At 39.2% G+C, this 23,263-nt stretch overlaps 2 protein-coding genes across 2 annotated transcripts; both read left to right on the plus strand.

Moving 5' to 3' along the window:
* The first annotated feature begins 4,336 nt into the window (after positions 1-4,336).
* Positions 4,337-15,787, plus strand: LOC149285264 (sentrin-specific protease 1-like). The gene is made up of 16 exons (XM_089495614.1): positions 4,337-4,430; positions 6,125-6,310; positions 7,925-8,105; positions 8,579-8,729; positions 9,191-9,291; positions 9,460-9,707; positions 9,877-9,937; positions 10,333-10,371; positions 10,465-10,549; positions 11,308-11,439; positions 11,834-11,965; positions 12,594-12,797; positions 12,993-13,072; positions 13,454-13,538; positions 13,635-13,730; positions 15,725-15,787. The coding sequence occupies exons 1-16, from the start codon at positions 4,337-4,339 to the stop codon at positions 15,785-15,787; spliced, it is 1,938 nt and encodes a 645-aa protein (XP_089351740.1).
* A 6,498-nt stretch (positions 15,788-22,285) lies between these two features.
* LOC149285265 (olfactory receptor 5AR1-like) lies at positions 22,286-23,218 on the plus strand. Its single transcript, XM_089495615.1, has one exon. It carries the CDS (start codon positions 22,286-22,288, stop codon positions 23,216-23,218), a length of 933 nt encoding a protein of 310 aa, XP_089351741.1.
* The last annotated feature ends 45 nt before the right edge of the window (positions 23,219-23,263 follow it).

Consider the following 23,263-nt stretch of genomic DNA (forward strand, 5'->3'; position numbering starts at 1 on the left):
AAATCATCAGTAAAAAGGGAGTATATCCCACTTTCTAGAGGCAAAACAAAGCCAACTGCGCTCGGGAGTAATAAATATCAGTATACCTGCAGGCTCATTACCGACGCTACTCATGGTTTATACTGATTGTACAAATCGAATAAAAGTTATATAGCTTGTATCCATTTGATTTCTCTTTGGGTTTTTTGGGAAAAAAAATATATATATATTTGTACTGTGATTGTACAATCAGCACATAGAGGACTTGCACAAGACAAAAGCAGGTTTTAAGCCACGGGAAGTAGGTATCAGATTTAACGTTAATAAATAAGGAAGCTGAGAGATTGAAGTGAACAGATAAACCGCGATTGGGGTCAATAAGTTAGCCGGGTTCGGTACACAGGAAACCAAACGCCAGGGAGAGCATCCAAAGCATCCACCGTGAGTGGGACTCGTGGAGCAGCTTTGAGAAGTGGATGCCCTGGGCAAACGAGACGAAGGACAGACTAAGACAAACCGATACATTTGGTGGAGAGAGCCCTGCTCGCAAGTTTACAATCTTGAGGGAATGGGGTGACAAACATAAGGCAAAGAGAAAGGGTGAGAGGTAGTGTGGTGGTTGTATCAATGATAAGGAGGTCCCAGCAGCTAAGATGGTGCGGCTTCTCTGTAGAAGTGAGTTTTGAGATGTTATCTTGAATGTCGGGAGGAAGGGAGAATGCTGAAGGTTCCTTGGGAGTAGATTCTGGAGATATGGGGCAGCTCGAGTGAAATCTTGTAGACCGGAAAAGGAAGAGGTGATAAGTGAGGAGAGCCTTAGACCACAGGAAGAACGTAGGGATCGAGTAGGAGAGTATTTGCTAATGAGGTCAGAAATGTATGGAGGAACAGTGTTATATATTATATGTCAGTACCAGGATTTTAAATTTAATTCTAAAGGTAATTGGGAGCCAGTGGAGGGTTTCACAGAGTGGGGAAGCAGAAGAGGAGCGACGGGCAAGGAAGATAAGCCTAGCAGCGCCATTTAGGACAGACTGTAGAGGAGAGAGTCGAGAAAGTAGAATGCCAACCACATGCGTGACTATGTGCTTTGTGCAAATTGTGAAAGTCTTTCAATAAACATTAAACGAAAAAAATAAGTGGGACTTGTGGGTATTTACAGGATTTAACTCCTTGATGTAAACCTGCAGTCACAGAGGTAAAGATGAGTTTGAAGACACGAGATAGGGACGAACTGCCACAGAGAGGATGAACTAAGCGCTGTGGAAATTATTGGTGCTATATAAATAAAAGATAATAATAATAATAATATCTACTCGCAAGCTGCCAGCTCTGACAAGGAAGAGAGAGAAGGGCAAAAACTCAAAGTGAGGAGAACAACTTTGGGAAATGTACTACTATTACACTATTATACTACCACTACTACACTATTATACTACTATTACACTGCTATACTACTACTATTACACTATTATACCACTACACTTATTACACTATTATACTACTACTAATACACTATTATTAGACTATTATAGTTTATACTATTATTAGACTACTACTACTACACCATTATACTATTATTACACTACCACACTATACTACTACTATTACACTATTATTACTACTACTATTACACTATTATTACTACTACTATTACACTATTATACTACTACCGTATTACTACACTATTATTACACTATTAGTGAAGGTCTGGACAGTCAAATGGAAATACGATTAATAAGGCACCGGTAGCGACAATAAACAGGGAAGAGTCATTGGGGGGCGTTATTCATTTGGAAGGCATTAATCACCAACAGCTTTAATACCCAATTTGTGGTGATAATCAGTACACAACGTATTGACATCACAAGTAACAAAAACACATTTCTCACCCACATGTGTAGCATCTTTCAAATAAAAGCGAGCTTTTGTGTACATGCTCAAAAGGAAAACAACAACATACTAAGAGAGAATACTGGTAATGGAAAGTCCAAGGCAGGGGTTAACTGAATCCCTACGTAGTTTTGGAATAGAGATGTTTTTAGACAGCGAATGTTATGTCTATAAAGTATACCTTAAATACTACCAGAATCTAATGATTTTACTATCCTTTCTCACATTTCCAGCACATGGTCACAATTTAATTTTCTATTTGTAAATGTACCAGCCAACTGTCTGTAAGCGTCCTGGAAATAGTACTCAATAGTAAAAATAAGAATCCCCACCTCCGTTATCAGCCGTTTTCACCACTATATTACTTGTGCTTAACTCATTCAGTGCTTGTCTTTCCTCCTCACTTAAATTATCCTGCTTAATTTTCGTAATATTTAATAGGGCAATTTAGCATCAGGCCCACAGCTTTCTACGCAACGACATAGGCGACCGGTGACACACTGATGATGGCTCAGGATATCCCCTCTATGGGACCCAAATCTCTTCGTCCATCTTTTGTAGGCGCCCAGAATGCTTGATGGGTTAGAGTCTCAATGTATCATGGTGCTTGAGAGCCCTAGAAGCCAGAATAACTTTGATAGAAACTAAATAAAGCATGTTTATAAATTAAACCGCGTAAATAACATTACTCTGTATTATCAAATGCCTTTAATACAGTCACGTAAAAATAACGTCCTACAACCTAGCTACACCTGGTGACGTATTCACCTTGGGCACTGACCCAGGGCAGCGACCCCTCCACGCTCGGATATGACATCATATCCGGCGCTCCGCTGCGTAAAAATGTAAACACGCCAGTTGAGGAGAGCAGAGATCTCCCTTGTAACCGGTACATTGAGCGGCGGCACCCCAGGGGACCCGACTGTCCAGGAGGGCGACCTGCTCTGTGTTTTTACGGTGGGGGATTTGCCACCCTAGGCCAGAATATGTCGCCGGCAGCACCTCTAATCACATCTTAACCAAAAGTGCCCGTCTTTGTTGTTTGGAAATGTTGGAACGCATGATACCAGAAGGGGTGGCAGTGGGATGTGCCGGGTAAGTTACGGCACCAGGAGCTTAGCAGTCTGTACGAGCAACCCTATTGGTCGGCAGCAGGGGGCTTGTCTGCCATCAACCAATGGCAGATGAGCCCCCTGCTGACGACCAATAGAGTTGCTCATACGTACATTTAAACTCCTGGCGCCAGAGCTGCGTTAAGCCCGTATTAACCCCTTAACCGGGAAAACAAAGAAAAAACGAACACGAAGAATGTCCACGAATATTCGCCCGAAGAGAAGACAGGAACAGGCGAATATTCGCGGAATCCGAAGATTTTTTTCCTCCCGAAGACGAGCAGGAAGAGCCCCCTGGTGCCCAAGTCTAATAAATACTATTATAAAAGTATAATGAATCCAATATAAACAATACAGTGGATACAAAACAAATACTTTAAACGCCATAGCGATTGCTTCGTTTCCTGTCCTCTAAAACCCACCTAATAAATCCCCCCCCCCCCCCCCCAATGCACTAAAGGGCGTTAATCCGGACCTCTACTAACTCATTAAAATAACAACTTTTCTTTTGCACTATTAATACTTTGTTCACGCTCCCGAGTAACAATAAGAGCGATCAGATATGAAAACCAGTCTAACTACACCCAGCAGACGGACGCATCACCTTCCCGTGGGGCAGACATCACTTCCCCGCTGATCGCTTTATCAGTCAGGTCCAGCGAAGCAGCAGATGCGGGCAATCTACACACCGCAGAGCGCTCTCTCAGCAAGGCGCCCCCTGCATGCAATTCAACCCCACGCACTTACTGCCGCCATCTTGGAAAAGGGCAAAGTGCCCTGCCTTGGCAAAGATTGGAGGTCCCTGTTTTTGTTCTGCCTAAATACCATTACTTTCAAACTTTAACGAATCTGTCGATTAAAACAATGTGAATAACAGAGAAATTTAGTGTCCGTTGTCTTTAAGATTACGTAGACATCACTATATGACCAAATCAAATATGGCGGGTTCGAGCGCCGTGTTAGACCATGTGACCCGAGTTCTACTGCCTGCCAACCATGTAAGCAGAGTGAGTAGAGAGTGTTGGGCCTCCGGTTTCTTATACACGGCTGTCGCAAAAAACAATTTTCAGCAAGCCGGCAGGCGAGGGAGGTGAGTCTGCGCGCCAAGACCCCGGCGTACTTTTTGAGGGGAAAAGGGGGTGAATATAACATTAAAACATTAAGCATGACTTCCGAAATCTCGTAGTTGAGACCACATGGGGTTGGTGGCATATATACTATTTGTAAAGTTCCGGTATCTGTGAGGAGCCCCTTACGGCGTCACTGTGCGCTTGTATGTCACACCCTCAAGTCCTTGGGGGGGCTTCTTCCCGGTCATACGGTGTTGCCCTCCGGGTCTTGGCAGTCCCGACATGCTGCGGATGTGCAGCACCCACTCGAGTCGCTGCCCACCGTCCATTGTTTACCTCTCGCACATGACACCTCAGAGGCGTAGAGTTCAGTCATGTGGGTGAGTGCCCGGGACATCCATGTACCCCGTACCACCAGCTAGGTAGCGGTATTAACCCTTTCCTGAATTACCCGCCTCGGGGTTAAGCTGAAGCACCGTGAGGTGCATAGAGCTTCCCTTTAACGCAGTACACTCGTGTTTTTGCGTGCTCTCCGGGTTGGGATGCGGACACTTCCCACGCTGCACATAATGGACAGCATTGTAACGAATTCAAGTGAAACTATGGACACGCCCACTGCAGCCTTATTGTAATGTGCCAAATCCATGTGCCTTCGTGACGTAAAGGGTTAATACTCCGAGCTCTGTCCTTTAAACGTCACAAGTCACACTGCTTTTAAATACAACTATTTTAATGGTGCTTTTTTTTAGGGTTCACGTATTTCCCCCAATTATTACTTTTTTTTTTAAACGCAAAGTGTATCTTTTTTCCTGGATGTTTTTAGTGTTCCGTTAGCCTTGTGTATCACACGGGTTATTATGAGTCTCGGGCAACATACGCGTAACGCAATGTGCTTTATTCCGACCAAAACACCTTTTGGAGAAAGAAACAGAATAGGAAAAACTATAAAAGGAACACAGAAAGAACCCATCCATGGTGCAAGTGTGGCTTAAAGTAATTTAGAGACCCTGGTGGCTATATTTGGAATTGCAAGTAAAATGTGAATACACTACATGTGGTGTTGCCAAATCAAAAGCAGCCCAGGGGGTAATTGAACTCTCCTGTGCATATTATACCCCGGATTTTACAATATTTTAGTTACGGCAGCTCGGACCTATAATTACCTGCTTCTAGAGTTTGAAGCCACTTTGATGTCATTTTTGTCGCGCGCAGCTGTCGACTTTTAGGAGCAGGGCGCGCTGACCTTTGTTGTGTAGAAATTGTATATTGATGTGATTGTTGCCACTTCATAAATACCGTATTTGCTCGATTTATAAGATGACCCCGCAAACCTTTGATCTTAAAGGAAAAAAGGCCTATTGGGAAGAAAAGAAAAAAATAAAATCACTGTTCTTGCTTCGCTTCTTCTCTTGCCTCTTCTTTCTTCGTCCGATTCTCCCTGTGTCTACTCCGTTATCCAGGTACTTCTGCCTACACACCCTCTGCTCCGATTGGAGGAACGGGGAGAGGCTGTCCCCGTGGAGAGCACTGTGGCTCCGCCCTTTTGCGGAAGTGATCCAAGAGGCCACAGTAATGCAGACAGATTTGTGGAGAAAGAGGTGCAGAAACGCTTCTCTTTCTCCACAAATCTGTCTGCGTTATTCTGGCCTCTTGGAGTACTTCTGCAAAAGGGCGGAGCCTCTGTGCACATACTCTGCGCCGGTTGGAGGAACAAATGTGTGTTCTTCAGCTTTTTTTACCTAGCAATTGTACCTTTTTTTTTTTTATATCCAAGGCCTGGTCATAGAACATTTTATTATTTTTTTTATTTTAAACAAAATCTATGCTCTAAAAAATATTCTGGAAAATTGTAAATAACATTAGTGGTTTTTTTTCTTCTCAGGCTTTGGAAACGTTATTTTTTATGCATGGATCGTGACAGGATATATTATGGGTAAGGACTTTCTAAATGCTGAATTTCCTCAGTAGAGAACGCAAAGTCGATGTTGCTTTTCAACACCCTAGTCACAAGGTATTACTACTCTTTACCGGTTAGACAATTTGTTTGACAATTATCTTCTTTCCTTTCAGATGATGATATGAAAGAAATGATATGGGAAAGCGAACACAACTCCACGCTCAAAGCACATCGTAAAGATTCTTCTCGGGATTCCTCATGCACTTATTCGTTTCAGGTTCGACTATACTTACGTACAACTCAAGCAAAATTGTACTTTTGTCGAGATGTGAAAGCCAGCCAAGCTTTTCCTGCAGCAAGTGCTTTCTGGTCTTGGACCTTCACAATGTAGCGTGAAGTCAGGGAGTTCGAATACAACTGTCCTGGAAACTCTCCCTTTGGTGATTTGAACCCCAAGGTTGCATCAGCATATGTGGCTTTACCTGACAAAACCATATTTATTATTATTATAATTTATTTATAAAGCCCCGACAGATTCTGCAGCGCTGTACAAGATGAAAATGTTACAGATAACGACAAGTACAATACAGCAATTGACATGCAGATACAAGAGGAATGAAGGGCCCTGTTCCCGCAAACATATATTTCCCAGCCCCATGAACATTGAGTACAGCTTATACCACTCATAAGATGCAAAATTAGTTAACATTAAAGTAAAAATACAAAAATCTGTTGGCAAATGTACAGTTAAAATAAGTCAAAAGAATAGTTATGACAAGTGATAGATATTCGATTATATTCATGCAACGTAAGTAAAACTCAAAATTACGAACAAATGTAATCTAAAAAAAAAATACTATATACAATAAAAAGTACAAAATCCTTAAAGTAAAAAAAAAAAAATGCAGAAACACCAAGAGCTATAATTTCAGAAATTGTGCCACAATTCAGTTAAAATAATAAAACAAATCTTAAGACGCGATGAACTAGAACATCTTTTCTACACCGTGAGACCTCCATCAGCTGAGATTCGCTTAGCAGTGTCTGGTTTTTTTAAACAAGTTCCTGACAATGTCTTGTTGAGCCTATATGAATGATGATGATTTCCACTTTTTTGTTACCTTTTAGCTTACGCCATTGAGATACAGACCTATGGAGAGACCAGCAATAAATTCTCTTTCAAAACCACATTTTTATAAAGGTGACGTATTAAATGCTGCCGCTGAAATCGGCTGAAGGTAAAATGATTACGGTGATAATGCACAAAAAAAGGTGTTGCATGTTAATGCATATGAGAGCCGAGTGTTGCCTTTACATCACCTTTTCCCCCACCTTGCAAATGCATGGAAGGGACCTTTCAGACGCCCAGCTATGCATTTGCCTCTTTCCTCACCTCCCAGTTCCTGAGCTTGCAGGACATGTGTCCAGCTGAACGCATGCGCGATATACTCTCTGCCAGCCAACTCAGGCTTGCAGGAGACTTCCAGGCCCCCAACCTGTATGTATACAAGCGCTTTCCTATCACTGATTGGCTGCCAAAGTGCTATGAAAGCCAGACCGATGAAAGAGAGGTACCCTGAAGCTTTAGGGTCTCTTAATTGTAAGTGATTCAATTAGATAAGGTAAGGTAAGGATGTATTTCTCATCGGTGGCGCTGTAGGTGACTCTGCGCCGTCCGTTTACATTGCTCTAAACACAATACACAATATAATAGGTGTTTGTAATACATTTACAGGGGATAAAGTCATATATAAACATAGTTGATGAGAGAAGTACTCATTATACTTGTAAACTATAATACTACATGATATTAAGATACTAGGAACTATCACAAAACGTACTGAAATATAGCACACCAAGACTCTTCATTGGGCCGCAGGGTGTTTGACTCCCATATTTACAAAGTGTGATGTTTAAGATGTGAAATACATACCGTTTTTTTGTAAGCTGTATTCTTCCCTTTTCTCTCTTAGACATATCAAAGCCTGGGAAGTCCATCGCTGCAGTGGACAAATCGATGTTCACGCCGTCTTTTGATCTCACGAAAGCGAAACAGAATGGCAGCAGTCATTCTTCTATATTTACAGCACAAAGCACGTCCTCTCGGAGTCCGAGACCCCCCAGGAATATTTACACAGACTCCGCAAAAGCCAGGTAAGGCAGGATATATGGAAACTGTCACATTTCAGCAAATTCATAACCCTAATCTTTATTTTTCCTTTTCACTGTAAGGTTACTGTCCCAATTAGACAAAAACATTTTTTGGGCACAAGACAAGTGTTTCCAGCAAAAAAAAAAAAAAAATGAACGAGACAAAGCTTTACTTTTTTTTTTTCTTTTGTAAAAGGTTTAGGCAGCAAAGAGTAGTTGTGAATGATGTTTCTAATGATGCATTTAGTGTTAAATGCAGGGCTTTTACTCATTTGACATTGAATTTAAAGTTAAAACCTGCTGTGCCATCTCTTTGGCATTAGCAAGGAAGCCCGTTAGGCTAGAGAGTCGGTAAGGATATAGTGAGGTGAAATCTGTCTTGATATTTTGAGGCAATAATATTTTTCCTAGCGTTAGTGTGTGCTTTAGATTGAGTCTCTTTGTGGTTGTCTTCATGTTTTGCTTCTATTTTGTAGCGGGCCCTTAAATACCGTTACTGGAAAGTGTTCTCCCACTTCTGGTTTCGAAAAGTTGTTTCCCATCAAAAGTGCTTCAGCTTCTTGGAGCGGAACGTGTCGGAGAAGTCCCAAAAAAGCTCATCGAAGACATGTCAGTACGGTGGAAGAAGTAAGTTTAAACAAATGAGACGCCCGCCGCAGTAAAGGCCTGATGATCAGCCTAGAGATCTATTAAGGAACGTCTCAGCTTGGTTCCTCAGCTGCAAATCTCCAAGACGAGCAGCAGTTGAATTGGTCAACATATTGCTGAGACTTTGACCGGTTCACCCTCAGGAGCCGAGTTCTTTTTGCCAATAACCATCAATGGCCAACTACTATGTATGAATAGAACAGGTGATTAGCTTTCTGGTACTTTTCACACCAAGCTGACGTTGGCGGATGCGAGTTCCTTCACCTGCCCGCTTGATCTCACACAACCTTTAGGGACTCCTGCTTCTCATTTTCTCCCGTTTAGTTTATAGAATATTCTGAAATCTGAAATGGTTTTAGCTTGTAGAAAAGCGAAGTTAAGCCTACAGTTCTGTCTGATTGTCCTGCCTGTTGTTTGAATTACCTTCAACTCTGTTTCAGACTGTCCGCGAGGAAGAAAAAGAAATTTATAGACAATTACTTCAAGTGGTGACGGGAAAAACGTATTTGTCCACAAAATCAACCTTCCTCCCTCCGCAAATGTAAGTCGCGATACAATATTAACAGCTGCCTCCTTAAATATGTATCTGTAATCTGCTTTCAGCTTGTGTTAAGCACACAATCCATTTAAATATGTAACTAATGCTTTTTTAAAAGGCCGTTTTGTCAAACCAGTGCAGCGTTTTTACTGTAAATGCGTTTTGTTGCAGATCGCGGTGCCTGAGTTCAAGTAACAGTATTTCGGGGCCGCCCGGCGCTTCGAGTCTCAGTTCTCTAGAACCTTCCAGTTTTGAGACAGAATCTGTATACCAGCCGTCGTCTAGTTTTTTGCAGCCACCAGCTATAGAACCACTGTTACATAGCAGCACAGATTTAATTCCTGCCTGTGAATCCGAAGCCTTTACTAATCATCAGCACTACGAAGAATACAATAACACCAGTCAACCGCAATCTGAAGGTGAATCAAACATTTACCATCAGCTTTACTGTAAATGGCAGAAGGCTACGCCTTGGGGGCGACTCGTCTTCTCTCTGCCATGTCCTTGAACGCTACTTCATCTAAGTTATGTTCTTTGAAACAATACAGGAGTATGATCTGCCAATCATGGCTTTGTGTTTGTTTTTAGGTTCTGGTTCCGATTCAGTGATTATAATTGATTCTGTTGCTAAAGAGAGAGACGCTCCAAAGTAAGTTTGAAAGAAATACTCCATCGCTTTATATTCTGTGAGAAATGGCTCATCACGAGCGTCTCGGTGACATGAAGGTTATTTATCGAATGCATCTCTTTGTCTCAGTCTGTCCGTTCTGGATTTGTCATACCCTTCGAATGTACGCGCTGTAAACTGTCAGATCATTAAAAGCTTGTATGACATTGTGTGGTTAGTTACATTGTTTTATGGCTAAAGGCTAAATTCTTTTTATGAAATTGTAGAGTTTTTTTTTTTTTTTTTTTTGCTATACAAATAGAAGAATCAAATGTACTGCAGTTTTTGGCGTAAAAAATGATGGGTTGATGGGTTCTTATGGAGCAATCTACAGCTTCGTCAAATTCACACTTTTTTTCTTTTCTTCTTTGTAATAGTCCATCAATTTTCCAAACATTACTCTGGATCAAAGAAATGTAAGTTAAAAACAACTATTTGTATACATATGTGCTTTATACAGATAGATAATGTATTCCTCTCATGGTAATGGTCAATTGTTTGTCCATTAGCTCGAGCAACTATGATTCCAGAGCAAGAGAAAGAAGGCGACAGATAGAAAAGGAAAAGGCACGTGCGTTACAGTTGCAGAGTGAGGTGATTTTTTTTTTTTTTTATTATATACAATTATACAGCATATAATGTGACCTACATTAGAGTTTTTCTTAATATTTTTAACATCACTCTGCTGACTGGAGATTATGGTTTGGATACTAGCATCGTTCCTGGTGAGTGGAACGTGAGTGACTTTTACGCACTTAGAATTACTGTGGGGCATCCGCACGTTGCAGGGTTTGGTATCCGCACGTTGCAGGGTTTGGTATCCGCACGTTGCAGGGTTTGGTATCCGCACGTTGCAGGGTTTGGTATCCGCACGTTGCAGCGTGTATTGCTGAACCCAGCAGCGCTGGTCTGAGACCTCCACAGTACCCTTGTTAGTCCTACTGGGCTATCGGGGTCAGCAAAGTGGAGCGGTGTAATCTCAAAGGAGTGTGCTAGAACCCTCTACAGCAATAACTTTATAATGACTCCTAAAATGAGTTCTATAGTACATGATTCCCACTCTTCTCACATGAAGTATAACCCATCATTTTAAAATTAACCTTGGCTTCCCAAATGACAGGGTGTCACTTTAGTGGCCCCCCATCGGTCATCTTTACCAGTCCATATAGATATCATTTCATTTGTTTGCTGTTGTAGAGCTTGGGACCATGTTCATGCTTGACTGGTCCTGGTGGGGTAACACGCTTTTCTTATCCAGCACCTGTTTTACGTACTATTATATTTTGCAGCAATCTATGTGAAGATTTGATATTTTATTTATTTGCTCTTTGCTACTGTTTTCTTGAACATAGAGGTTGCAGGACAGCTCTGTACAACAGTCCATAGACTTACATCTGCGTGTGCCCCTTGAAAAAGAAATACCGGTCACGTTGCCTCCAAAGCAAGACGATGAGCAAGAAGTGGAATTTCCAGAACTCACAGAGGTAATCAATAAAGGGCCATACCGCTAACCTTTGGGGCGCATCTGAAGCGTTCTCCAGAATCTTGCAGAATATTGCCTTTTTCGCATGCAACAAAAGAATACACATCTGCTATTTTGCTTGCCTACCACATCAAATGGTTCTGTAAACCCACACACCCACGGGGCAGTTTTCCAGGGGTATTACAAAATATAAGATTGTGGAGTAATTTAAAGTTGGCTTGAGATGGGTCAATCCATTAAAATAGAACGGTTGTTCGGTATGCGACCAAACACTGCACAGCTGCCTGCACTTCTGCAGCAAACCATTTTAAGTAATATGGTGTTTTCAGATTCTTTCTTTTTTTCCCCCAAAATACAAAACTGTGTTTTTTCTAACTGTATTTTTCCTTTCTAAGGAGATGGAGAAAGAAATTAAACGTGCCCTTTTTGGAGGCAGCCAAGATCAAATCTTAAGTGAGGGATTTCGTTTGACTATTACCCGTAAAGATATTATGACTCTCCATAACCTGAACTGGCTAAATGATGAGGTATGGATGATTGTGCGAGATGTAACACCGGTAGATGTGTACCACATATAATATGAAAAGAGCAGTGGCGCCTTTAGATTACTGTTTATCGTAAAGCACATCAGGCATGATGATTTTTTCAGACCTGTGTTCTTGTCTTTGCTATTTCCCGGCTGCAGGGTGAAGTTCTAACATGTTGAGAATTCCTTCTATTCTATTGCGATCTTCCTCTCTTTAAATGTGATTATAACTAAAGAATTACACTTGGCACATTCGTTGCCAGAGGGAGTTGGTGCGTGGAGCATGTTCAGATGTTTATTTTGGCCTAAGGCTCCGCTCTGCTTCAAAATGGGGTCAGGCTCCCCGGTGCAGCGATCAGTAGGCATGTTACAAGGGACACTGCCGATAAGGCCGCGAACATGGATACTTACATGGAAGCTTATATCCTGACGCTCAGCAGCACTATGGTCACTGCAAGGATACCCAACATGTTGGCAGCTAATGTGTATATATACATCATGACAAAAAAAGCACTATATATATATATATGCACTGTTTTGCATTTAATTGCTAGTTGACTAAAATAGGCGACTTTATTTGCTGAATTAACCTCACACCTGTTGGTTTTCCTTTCAATTCCTTGCTACAGGTTATTAATTTTTATATGAATCTCTTGGTGGAAAGGAGTAAGCGGAAGGGCTTGCCGAAAGCTCACGCATTCAACACTTTCTTCTTCCCCAAGCTGAAAAGTACTGGCTACCAAGCAGTGAAACGATGGACAAAAAAAGTGGATATATTCTCTGTGGATATGTTGCTGGTGCCAATTCACCTTGGTGTGCACTGGTGTTTATCAGTAAGTAGATTTAACTATATATTAAAATGATCTATAATTGCTTCCGCTAGCACACACCTTTTATGCGATTTGTATTAGTGATTTATGAAGTGATCAATGACTGTGTAAACCCTGTCTGCTAGGGCTGTCAGAATTTTCTCCATGAAGGTATTTGTATTAGGATGAGGATTTGTCTAAAAATGTGTTTATTTCTAGGTTATAGACTTCAGGAAAAAGTCCATCACGTATTATGATTCCATGGGAGGTTTAAACAATGAAGCATGCAGGTTATTACAGTAAGTAATCTAGTAATATTGTCTAATATTCCCATTGGTTTAAGATTTTTATTTTTTTTATATGATCTTATTTTTGTGATTTTATTTTTTCTGCTTAATTACTTTATGATCTAAGAATTTCCCAATTCCATTTTTGTTGTGGAACATTGCTGGATATTAAGCTGCACTTAAAATAAATGCTGCCCGTATGTAGTTCATTTCATAAATATATGGATGTTTAATAGATGTGCTAGCTTTCGGCACCTCTGATGTCATTTGCTAACACTGCAAATTGAATTTATATTCTAAGTATATTCACATGTTTTTCCCCAGTGGTTCATAAATGTGTTTGGTGTCTATGTGAATAATCTGACAACTAATGCACAATTTGCCTCCATATAGACATTATCTAAAACAAGAAAGTTCGGACAAAAAGGGAGTCAGTTTTGATACAAACGGCTGGGTTTTGACCAGCAAGAATAGTGAGGTATGTTTTTAAGTGAACTTTGAATGTATGTTCCTGTGAAGTGTGTGTATAAGCATCGTTTCCTACTGAAGAAGCTTTATTTTATTTTTAATTCAGGAAATCCCACAACAGATGAACGGCAGTGACTGTGGAATGTTTGCCTGCAAGTATGCGGATTACATTACCAAAGACAAATCAATCACCTTTACTCAGGTAATTGAAGATATCATGGGCAAAACTGTTTACCATCACCTGGTTCAAGTCAAAAAGAGGTGCTTTTTTTAAGGGAATAAGCTTGATGGACTGTAATTATTTGCGTGTTTACTCTCCTACGCAAAGTGCCCCTTGGTTATTGATGATAAAGCTCCCTAAACATTTGTTTCATAGTAAGATGAACTTTGGATATGCGGTGGTTCTTGCGTCAGAAAATTGTTTATCTGTAGTAAGATCTTGTTACGTGGTAAATACTTAGCTGTATGGTTGGATATATGTATATTCAATAAAAAAAATAATTGCGATAAATTTAAAATCCTCCTAAGTATGGACCTCATTTCCCCAAATGTATGTATTGCAGCCGATTAATCCTAAATTACCAGGCCTGCTGGATCTGATTTATATTTCCAAAGACATTTAAATTGGGTCACAGCCACATTCTGGTCAATCTGCTAAATATTTGTAGTACATTTCTTTCCATTCTATTTGGACCAGGATTGTCTTATGGTTCATTCCGAAATGGGTTATTTGTGTAATTAGAGACTAGTCGTGGGCATTGCCACCGATGGGTCCACACTGCGTCAGGTAGCATCAGCAGGCCAACATGTATTTTTATGACCATGTAATGTTAGATGAGTCGTAATCTATCCGTTCCTCACTGTCGTGGAAGTGGCACACTGAAGCAAAACTCTTCCTGAGCTGATCTTGTTTTAAGTAGATTGCATTCAGAGTAGAACCCACATGGAATGGATTGAATCTGTGGTTAAACTAAAACATAAGAATATGTGCTAATGACATACTGCGCTGTGCCAACATTTTAGGCAGGTCTAAAAAATGTGGTAAAGTAAGAATACTTACTGTTAATAGTTTATTTTTATAATTTAACAAAACACCTACTGATGAAAAATCTAAATCAAATCAATATTTAACGTGACTGCTTTTTGCCTTCAAAACAGCGTCAGTTCTTCTAGGTACACTTGCACAAAGCCAGGGATTTTGTTGGTATATACTTAGGTGTATGATTAAATAATCATACCAAACAGAAACAAGACACACGGTAGTTATACTGCATCAGCGAGGTCTCTCCCAGGTGGAAATTTCAGAGCAGGCAGGCCTACAGGTTTTCTTTCCAAGCTGTTTTGCCGCCTGTCATGTGGAGACAAGGCCAAGCGACTCAACTATTCATGAAAACGCAAGAAATGGAGTGCAGAAAGTGGCAAGTTGACATATTTGGCTGTAGCAGAATGCAGTTTATTCACCGAAGGGCTGGAGAGTGACACAGGAATGAGTGTTTGCAGGCAACGTGGTGGAGGCTCCTTGCAAGTTTGGGGTTAAACTTCTGCAAATGGAGTTGAGGATTTGGTCACAATGAATGGTATCCTCAATGCTGAGAAGTGCAGACAGATCGTGCAATACCATCAGGGAGGCGTGTGACTGGCCCCAAATTTAATCTGCAGCCTGACAACAACCCCAAACATACAGCCAAAGTCATTAAGAACTATCTTCAGTGTAAAAAAAGAACAAGGAGCTCTTTAAGTGATGGTATGGCCCCCACAGAGCCCTGATTTCAACATCATTGAGTCTGTCTGAGATTGAATTAACTGATGCTGCCTAAATCCACAGAAGAACCGTGGGTCTCTAAGATGTTTGGAACAACCTACCTGCCCAGATTCCTTAGTGTGTGCAGTAGTACCTAGAAGAATTGATGATATTTTGAAGTTAAAGGTGCTCACACCAATATTGATTTGATTTAGATCTTTATCATTTAACAAAATGCAAGCGATTAACATTAAACATTCTTACTTTACTGCATTTGCACCCTACTGCATGTTTTTAAATATATTTTTTTTGTAGATGTAAAAACGGTACACTGTACTTGCTGCTTTATTGGAGAAACCATTAACATGTTTTGTATGTTAACCCAAACGTTTATCACATACAATGAATTAGGTGCCATCAAGGAAATATTCTCATAAGAATGTCTTTCTCCACAGCGTCACATGCCATACTTCAGAAAAAGAATGGTTTGGGAAATCATTCATCAGAAACTGCTTTAAAATGTCATAGGATTCAAGCAAGAATGGGGACGAATTGATGACGTTTCAGAACAGAATGTTAATTGGACCAAGAAATGTTTGATATTTTTCTCCACAAGTTTACAATTGTAAAGTAAATGAGAAATATTTATGGCTAGTCTCCATATTTTTAATCATGTTGCCAAATTTTCTGACCTTGTCTTTTTTTTGTAAATTCCTGTGTGAATATTGTCGGAGAACCGTTTTTTGTTTCGAGGAACATCAACGCCTACTAAAGGAATCCTTTTAGACCTGTCCTTCGGTGTTAATAAGTACATCTATTGGGATCCGAAGAAAATTGACAGAATTACTATTCAAAGACTTGCCTTACAATTGTATTTCATGGTTTTTGCAAAAGATATATTATTTAATTCGAAGGGTTCCATGTTTAAGTTAAAGGTTTCCAGCACTATTTGCTCTGTTAATGAGCATTCATTATTTGTATTTTGTATAAAAAAAAAAAGTTTATATTTCCACGATTGTAAACTACTACTGTTTTATAAAGTATTGTACTTAAGTGTTGTGGCGCAAACCGTTTTCTTATCTTTTGTATAAGGTTACATACACAGGATGTTGAGGGTTTTTTTGACTTGGTTTACTAAAGAAGTTTTACTACTTGGAACATGATTGTACTTATGTATATTACTAGTCGGCTTTCTTTCGTAGTTTAGTTATAAAGTACCTGTAAACTTTATTTTTAACACTTAAGAAAACGATTAAATGATGCTTACCTGCGCAAAAAGCAACCTCTGCACACTTAAGTTTGAAGAAAACAAATCTTACGGCGCAGTCAGTCGCTTCCGATTACCATTTTTTTCCTCTTGTCAGAGAAAGAAGATGGCAGGAAGTAATTGGTGGAGTAGGGTTTTTTTATTATTTGTGTTTCTTAAGATCACAATTGTGTAAACCTTCTTTTTCATGTGTTAAAAATAAAGTTACATGGTAGTTTGCGTTTCTGGCCTACCTCAATTCTGCTATCTGGAAAATTGCTGATTACCAGGTATGAACAGTAGGATAAACATTTTTCTAGGTTAATTGGTGATATCAACTTGACCTTGAGTGTGAGTGAGGAGCTGAAGGCTATAGGGCATCTTTTGGGAAGAAAGTTATTTTTCTAATACTTTTTTTTTTTTTTTTTTTTCTTGTGCGGAAAGTGTTTTATTCTTTTTCTATATCAAAAACTTGTATAGCAACAATTTTGTGGTTTGGATCCCCCACGATCAGGATTTTTTTTTTTTTTTTGTACCTTTTCTTGTGATAATATTGGATGGCTATTTTATAATTTAATAAAACGTGAAACCTGTGTGCTTCAGTGTGTCAATGTTTTTAAATCCTGACAAACCAGGTAAGTACAAAGAGTAACAAACTAGAAAGGAACAACATGTTGATGTGAGTTAATAAAATCAAATCAAAGGAACTTTATTATCCGAATATTTCTCACAGACCTCTGTAGTGGATTTTTCTGCCTATCCACCTGTATATTTATGAAATTCCTTTTTCATTGGCAAAGATTTCTATGGTCTCTGTTTTTTTTCACCTTCAATACAGATGAGAACTGGAAGAGTTTTTCAGAGGCTTCTACTGCAATAAAATTATATAAAATGGTACATATTTTCAATATTTTATCCAATATCTGTGATGGAATTCAATAAAATCAACAAATTTAGATTTTGTATCTTGATACAACTAGCACAAAGCTGCTTTTTAGCTTTAGTTATTTAATACAGAGGTATAGATACTTAGTCACAATAGTAGTAGTTTGGGGATAAAAGGTATTTTATATTTCCCTTAATACAGGCGAACATTTTGACGTCCAGGCCATTTTGCATTCACCAGTTCTCGGATTAATCTTAATAATAAAGAAACTATAGGGTTCTTTGTGTGTGGGTATGTGCGCAACTCTCTGCATGAAACCGCTGTAAAAGAGCGATAATGTCTTACTGCTTGTTCTTGTACTTTTATATGCCCATTGTAATGTGTAAATCCAATAAAGGTGGCGCTTATACTTTTTAAGTGATTGTGTGCGCTGTTTTTACATTTGCTATTGGAATATGCGTGGGACTAATAGGAAAGGGGTGTTAAAGATATTTATCCTACTTTGGGTTGATTATATTACAGGTGTATTGTTTCTGAGAGATGAGTATGCTCCTTTTTTTATATCACCCATCTGATCTTTAGCACTCTTAATATGGCACAAATCAGCACTTGGTATTTATATTCTACACCCCATTATCATAGTCCTTCGGTGCTGAGCATCATTTATTACAACTAAATAAAGGTTTAGCAGCTAGTTTCCTAGACCCTTTACATGTTATTGTTCTTATTACGCGTTATTTCTAAAATGCCAGCAAATTAAGTAGCACTGTTACATCATACCTAACGTGTCCTTTACAACCCAAATCCTTTTGTCTGGCTTTCCTCAGAATGATTTGTATGAGTGTATCACAGGGTTTAACAGCCCTGAGAGTCACAATAATGTGTTTATAAAGTAAGTGAAATACATTAATTTTATTTCAGATGCCCTACTCAAATTCTAAATCTTCTCTTTTAAGTGTACTTTTCATCTTGTACAGTAGGAGGCGATCACTACTGTTTGTCTTTTTTGTTGTTGTTGTAACGGAGCTGCTCCCCAGTCATCGCATCTACACAGTCCACCCTGATAAACTTGTAACAAGAATTCTAGAAGGTCTCATATGAGGTACATCGAAGGTTCAAGTGGGATCTGTGAGTGTACATATGGACTTAAATAGCTGATCATCCTAAATATCTCCTGCAGTCAGAATGCAGGATGAGTTATCCAACTGGATCATACCATCCAATGCTGGTCCTGATTCAGCTAATTTGTCCTCATTTTGAGCCTTGGGAAGCCGTGGTAGGTGACGCTTAATTTCCAGCACCTTAGTGTCCACAACATGTCCTGTGCTAATAATGGGCACTCATAGGCAATGTTCCATCTAATTTTTCTTAGTTGGCGTGCGCAGAAAATTTCTCTTGTGCAGAAAATTTTCAGAGAGCAAAAATTTTGTGCGCACAATATCCGCGCCGCATAAAGTTTCAAAAAAATAAATTTTTTGCGAAAAACTGTTGTGCGCGCAATTTTTGGACGTGTGCGCTCTCTAAAAAAAGCTATGTGCGTGCGCACAGCTTAGAGGGAACACTGCTCATAGGCCACATCTGTAGCTTGGAACTAATATAATTTGAAATATAATATTGTGAAAACTGTGAAACCATGTGCGATTGTCTCAAAACCCTTTCTGACCTCTGGGAATTTGAATGTTTTTCAAAACATCAACTGCAAGACCGCTTACTTTAACCATATAATGTATAGATCAACAATTTAGCCACAGCCTCTCAAGGCAGATATCAAACACATTCAATTAGGTTTTTTTTACATTTTTTTCATAGCAATAAAGAATAATGTGGCATCCATGTGCCAGAATACAAAGAAGGGATATCCATGGCTTCGTTTCGCCTGTTTTTGTGTTAAAACACAACTAAATGAGGCTTTATTAAGGAAACGCAGGTTAGAGATATTGCATTTGTAATTGTCTTAGTTATTACATTTTGTATTTGAGTTTACTCAATCATCTTTATAGATCGGGATCTCTTATAGAGATTGTAGTGTGACATCTTGTTTTCTTGCTTTGTATCGTGAACTTGTCTATTAATTTGTCCCTACCTTGTTGAATCAGAGATAACATTACAAGGAACAGAGTGGAGAAGGTGGCTTGTTCAGCTAGATGTGCCAGTTTTCCCATTATCTGTGTCATGGCTGCAGGTACCAGGTCAGGTTGGAATCACTGTGCAGATACACATGGTTGTTTTGAACCCTGAGCTGAGCTGGTGACTCCCTGACTGCAGATGGGGTCTGCCACATAGTCTTCTGGGAAAAGTTTGGAGAGTTGAGGTAGGAGTACACAGCAGACTGCAGGAGTATTTGACAGAGTGATACCCGGCTGGAATTGGAGTGCTGTGAAGGGGACTCGACTGACCAGACTAGCATGCTAACACTCACAAAACATGTAAAGTTCAATGAAAATATTTCATTCACTGCAACACATTAGGTAAATAAATAAAAATAAACCAGGAATAAGTTGTTCATAAGTTAAACCAGGGGGTATAGACATATATAGACCTCAATTTAACCACCCACTCAGGGTGCCTCCCTCTCACTCCAAATCCCATTGTCGGTGGCATGTGGGGTTTAAAGTAAAGATTTGTCGTTAGAGCCAACAGGAGTTAAATGTACTAAAAATCCCCTTGGAAAGGTATGAACTCCATCCGTGCGCACCTCCAGCGCTGCCTTGTGAGATGGAGAGGTTTAAGTCACAAAAAAAACCTTGAGACAATTTTGTACCTGAACCCCTTTCCTTATTCTCGCAGGTAGGGGTTACATACATCTAAGCACCCTTTTGGTCCCATGAAGGTAACACTCAAAGGGTGCTTCAGGTGAAAGAAAAGTCCCTTAGCATTTAAGCCTTTCAGTGCCAACTATGTATGTGATACCATGTTGACAATGTGGATCCCATGAGCCAACCTCATATGTGGTGGAACACTAAGGTCTCAACTCTGTAGTACAGAAGGAGGCTGCTGATTGGCTCATGAGTTGATTATGGCAGCCATCTTACCTTACTCCTAAACTAAGAGGACTGCTGCATGTTGGTCATATATAGATAAGAAGACTTATCTTACACTGAAAAGGGGAAAACTAATATCCAAACCCAATATGGCTGCTTGCTACAATGGTGACAGACACTTTAGACAAGCGGTGGCATGCTGGCAGCTGATCTACTGTGAGATCAGCTTGCTAGTATGCTGGTTGAATGCATGATCCATCCAACATCCCATTATAACAGATTAGTCTGCAATTTACACAATCTGTCACACATTCACTCCCTGTGCACGCAACCCAACTATATATATATATATATATATATATATAAATGAAAAAAAAATGTAAATGAGCCATGAGTTTAACTCTCAGATGAAACAATAAGTCAAACATCAACTGCACTTGTGAAGCACAAATAGCTCAGAGACCTCAAAACGAACACGGTGCTCAGCGCACACCCATTCTCCCCGAAGATCTCACTGTAAATATAAAGCTGAGTGGATCCGTCACAATCATTTGTAAAGAAAGCGGCTGAGAGGAAGTCTGTGGAAAGTACAAATATTATCTAGATTGGCCTTTTTGTGTTGTGTACTTTTTTGGCGTTGACTCATTTAGATAATGCAAGTTTTCTTCAATAAATGAATGGTAAGAAATCTACCGTAATATATTTCTTGCATGAGATGCTGAGCATTATTATGTTATTACCTGTGTAGGAGATTAATAAGGTATGTTGGGAAATGACTCATTTAGTATTTCCTTTAAGAATATTCAGAAATAATAATTATTGTTTACAAGAAGAAGCTTTGCTAGTCTCTAGCCTTATCTTATATCTAGGATAGCCTTATGCTTATCCCATGCATGGTTAAACTCCTTCACTGTATTGGCCTTTTCCACTTCTACTGGAAGGCTATTCCATGCATCCACCACCCTCCCAGTAAAGCAATACTCTCATTTAAGACTAGGTCTTTTGTTGTGTTTTTCTTCTTTTAAATATACTCTCTTCCTTTATCATGTCTTTTTTCCAGGCTATATAGGTTAAGACCCTTTAACCTGTCCTGGTAAGGTTTATCTTGTAATCCATAAACCATTTTAGTAGCCCTTCTCTGAACTTTCTCCAACATTTCTATATCCTTCTGGAGATACGGTCTCCAATACTGTACACAATACTCCAAGTGAGGTCTCACCAGTGCTCTGTACAACGGCATGAGCACTTCCCTCATTACAGTTACAGAAAGGATGCATTAAATAATACGGGATCGACATCAATACATTTACAATCTTAGAACATCAGGGAATTATCACAATAAATAGGTCAGTTTACTATTTTCTGATAACGCTCTATTCAATGTTCTTATAACACACCCAACTAATTATAATTATTTCCTCTATGCATATTATAATACTCTTTTAAACAGCAAATTCTTTTTGCTAATTTAAATGTAAAAACTTATTTTTGACCTAATAATACCATCTGAGGTTCAACAGGCAGAATTATAGAATTTAGTAAATGTAAGGTACACACACCATTTACTTTTATGTAATTAAATATATTTTATATTATTTGTAAAGGCTCACTAACATGTCTAATTGAGAAATGTGTATTACATTCACATTTTTTGCAACCCCACCCAAATAATTATATAGAGTTGGTTCTCATATAATACATATGATACATGCTCATGTTTACAACACAAATATTACTGGTAAAGAATCATTTTAACTTTATCAAGTGAAATAAAATAATAATATTTGAATGTGTTCTGTTACCCCTCTGTGCCAATAAGTGAAACAGTATAAAATATGTTAGTTTCTTTAACCACTTTTATTCTTTGGTCTACTTTACAGTTTTTCCGCAATAGAGCTGACATATGGAAGGAAGTAATCAGTCCGCTATACGTGAATTCTTCTTTATGGGAGTCACCAATGAACCAAATATAGAAGTATTCCTTTTCACATTTTTCTCATTGATTTACATCGTTACTGTTTTCGGTAATATTGCAATCATATTTCTGGTCTTGATCACTTTACGCAGCCCAATGTATTTTTTTGTAGGTAACTTGTCCCTTTCTGATCTATGTTATTCTACAGTTGTTACCCCAAAAATGCTGAATGATATTTTGTCGGAGAGGAAATCTATCACTTTTATTGGCTGTGCTCTCCAGCTATACTTCTTTGCATTATTTGCAAGCACTGAATGTTATATTTTGTCTACCATGGGTTATGACCGCTATGTAGCAATATGTCACCCCCTCCAATATGTAGTCATAATGAATAAAACAAAATGTATACTTCTGATGAGCGCTGTGTATGGTGGAGGATTGCTCACTGCGGGGATTCACACCTCTTCTACATTTACTTTATCTTTCTGTGGACCTAATGTCATCAACCATTTCTATTGCGACATCCCTCCTCTGATGGAACTCTCATGCTCTGATACATATATCAACAAAACCATTATATTCTCTGTGGTTTTTGTTCTAGGATTTGTTTCAGTAATAGTTACGGTGTCTTCGTATGTTTATATTTTTTTTACTATCATTAAGATTCAGTCTTCAGAAGGGAGACACAAAGCCTGTTCTACATGCACCTCTCATCTTTTGTGTGTCTCCTTGTTTTACGGGACTGTTTTCTTCATGTATCTACGTCCAGCTTCTGGTTATTCTGTTACACAAGATAAAGTGGTCTCTGTTTTTTACACGATGATCATACCAATGCTGAACCCTATTATCTACAGCTTTAGAAACACAGAAGTAAAGGAAGCAATAAAAAAGACTTTGTTCATAAATGCCTGTTATCATTAACCATGAGACCAGGCTGCCGGTGTGAGTTTTGCAATTTAATATGTT

This window comes from Sceloporus occidentalis, unplaced genomic scaffold, assembly GCF_023333645.1.
Source record: "Sceloporus occidentalis isolate IW3139 unplaced genomic scaffold, rSceOcc1.0.p SCAF_82, whole genome shotgun sequence".
In the NCBI taxonomy this organism is placed as follows: Eukaryota; Metazoa; Chordata; class Lepidosauria; order Squamata; family Phrynosomatidae; genus Sceloporus; species Sceloporus occidentalis.

Coding starts and splice junctions, on each gene's coding strand:
- LOC149285264 (XM_089495614.1), top strand. CDS start 4,337: ATGCTGCGGATGTGCAGCACCCACTCGAGTCGCTGCCCACCGTCCATT. Junction 9,938..10,332: donor AAAGAGAGAGACGCTCCAAA/GTAAGTTTGAAA, acceptor TCTTTGTAATAG/TCCATCAATTTTCCAAACAT. Junction 13,731..15,724: donor AATCAATCACCTTTACTCAG/GTAATTGAAGAT, acceptor CTTTCTCCACAG/CGTCACATGCCATACTTCAG.
- LOC149285265 (XM_089495615.1), top strand. CDS start 22,286: ATGGAAGGAAGTAATCAGTCCGCTATACGTGAATTCTTCTTTATGGGA.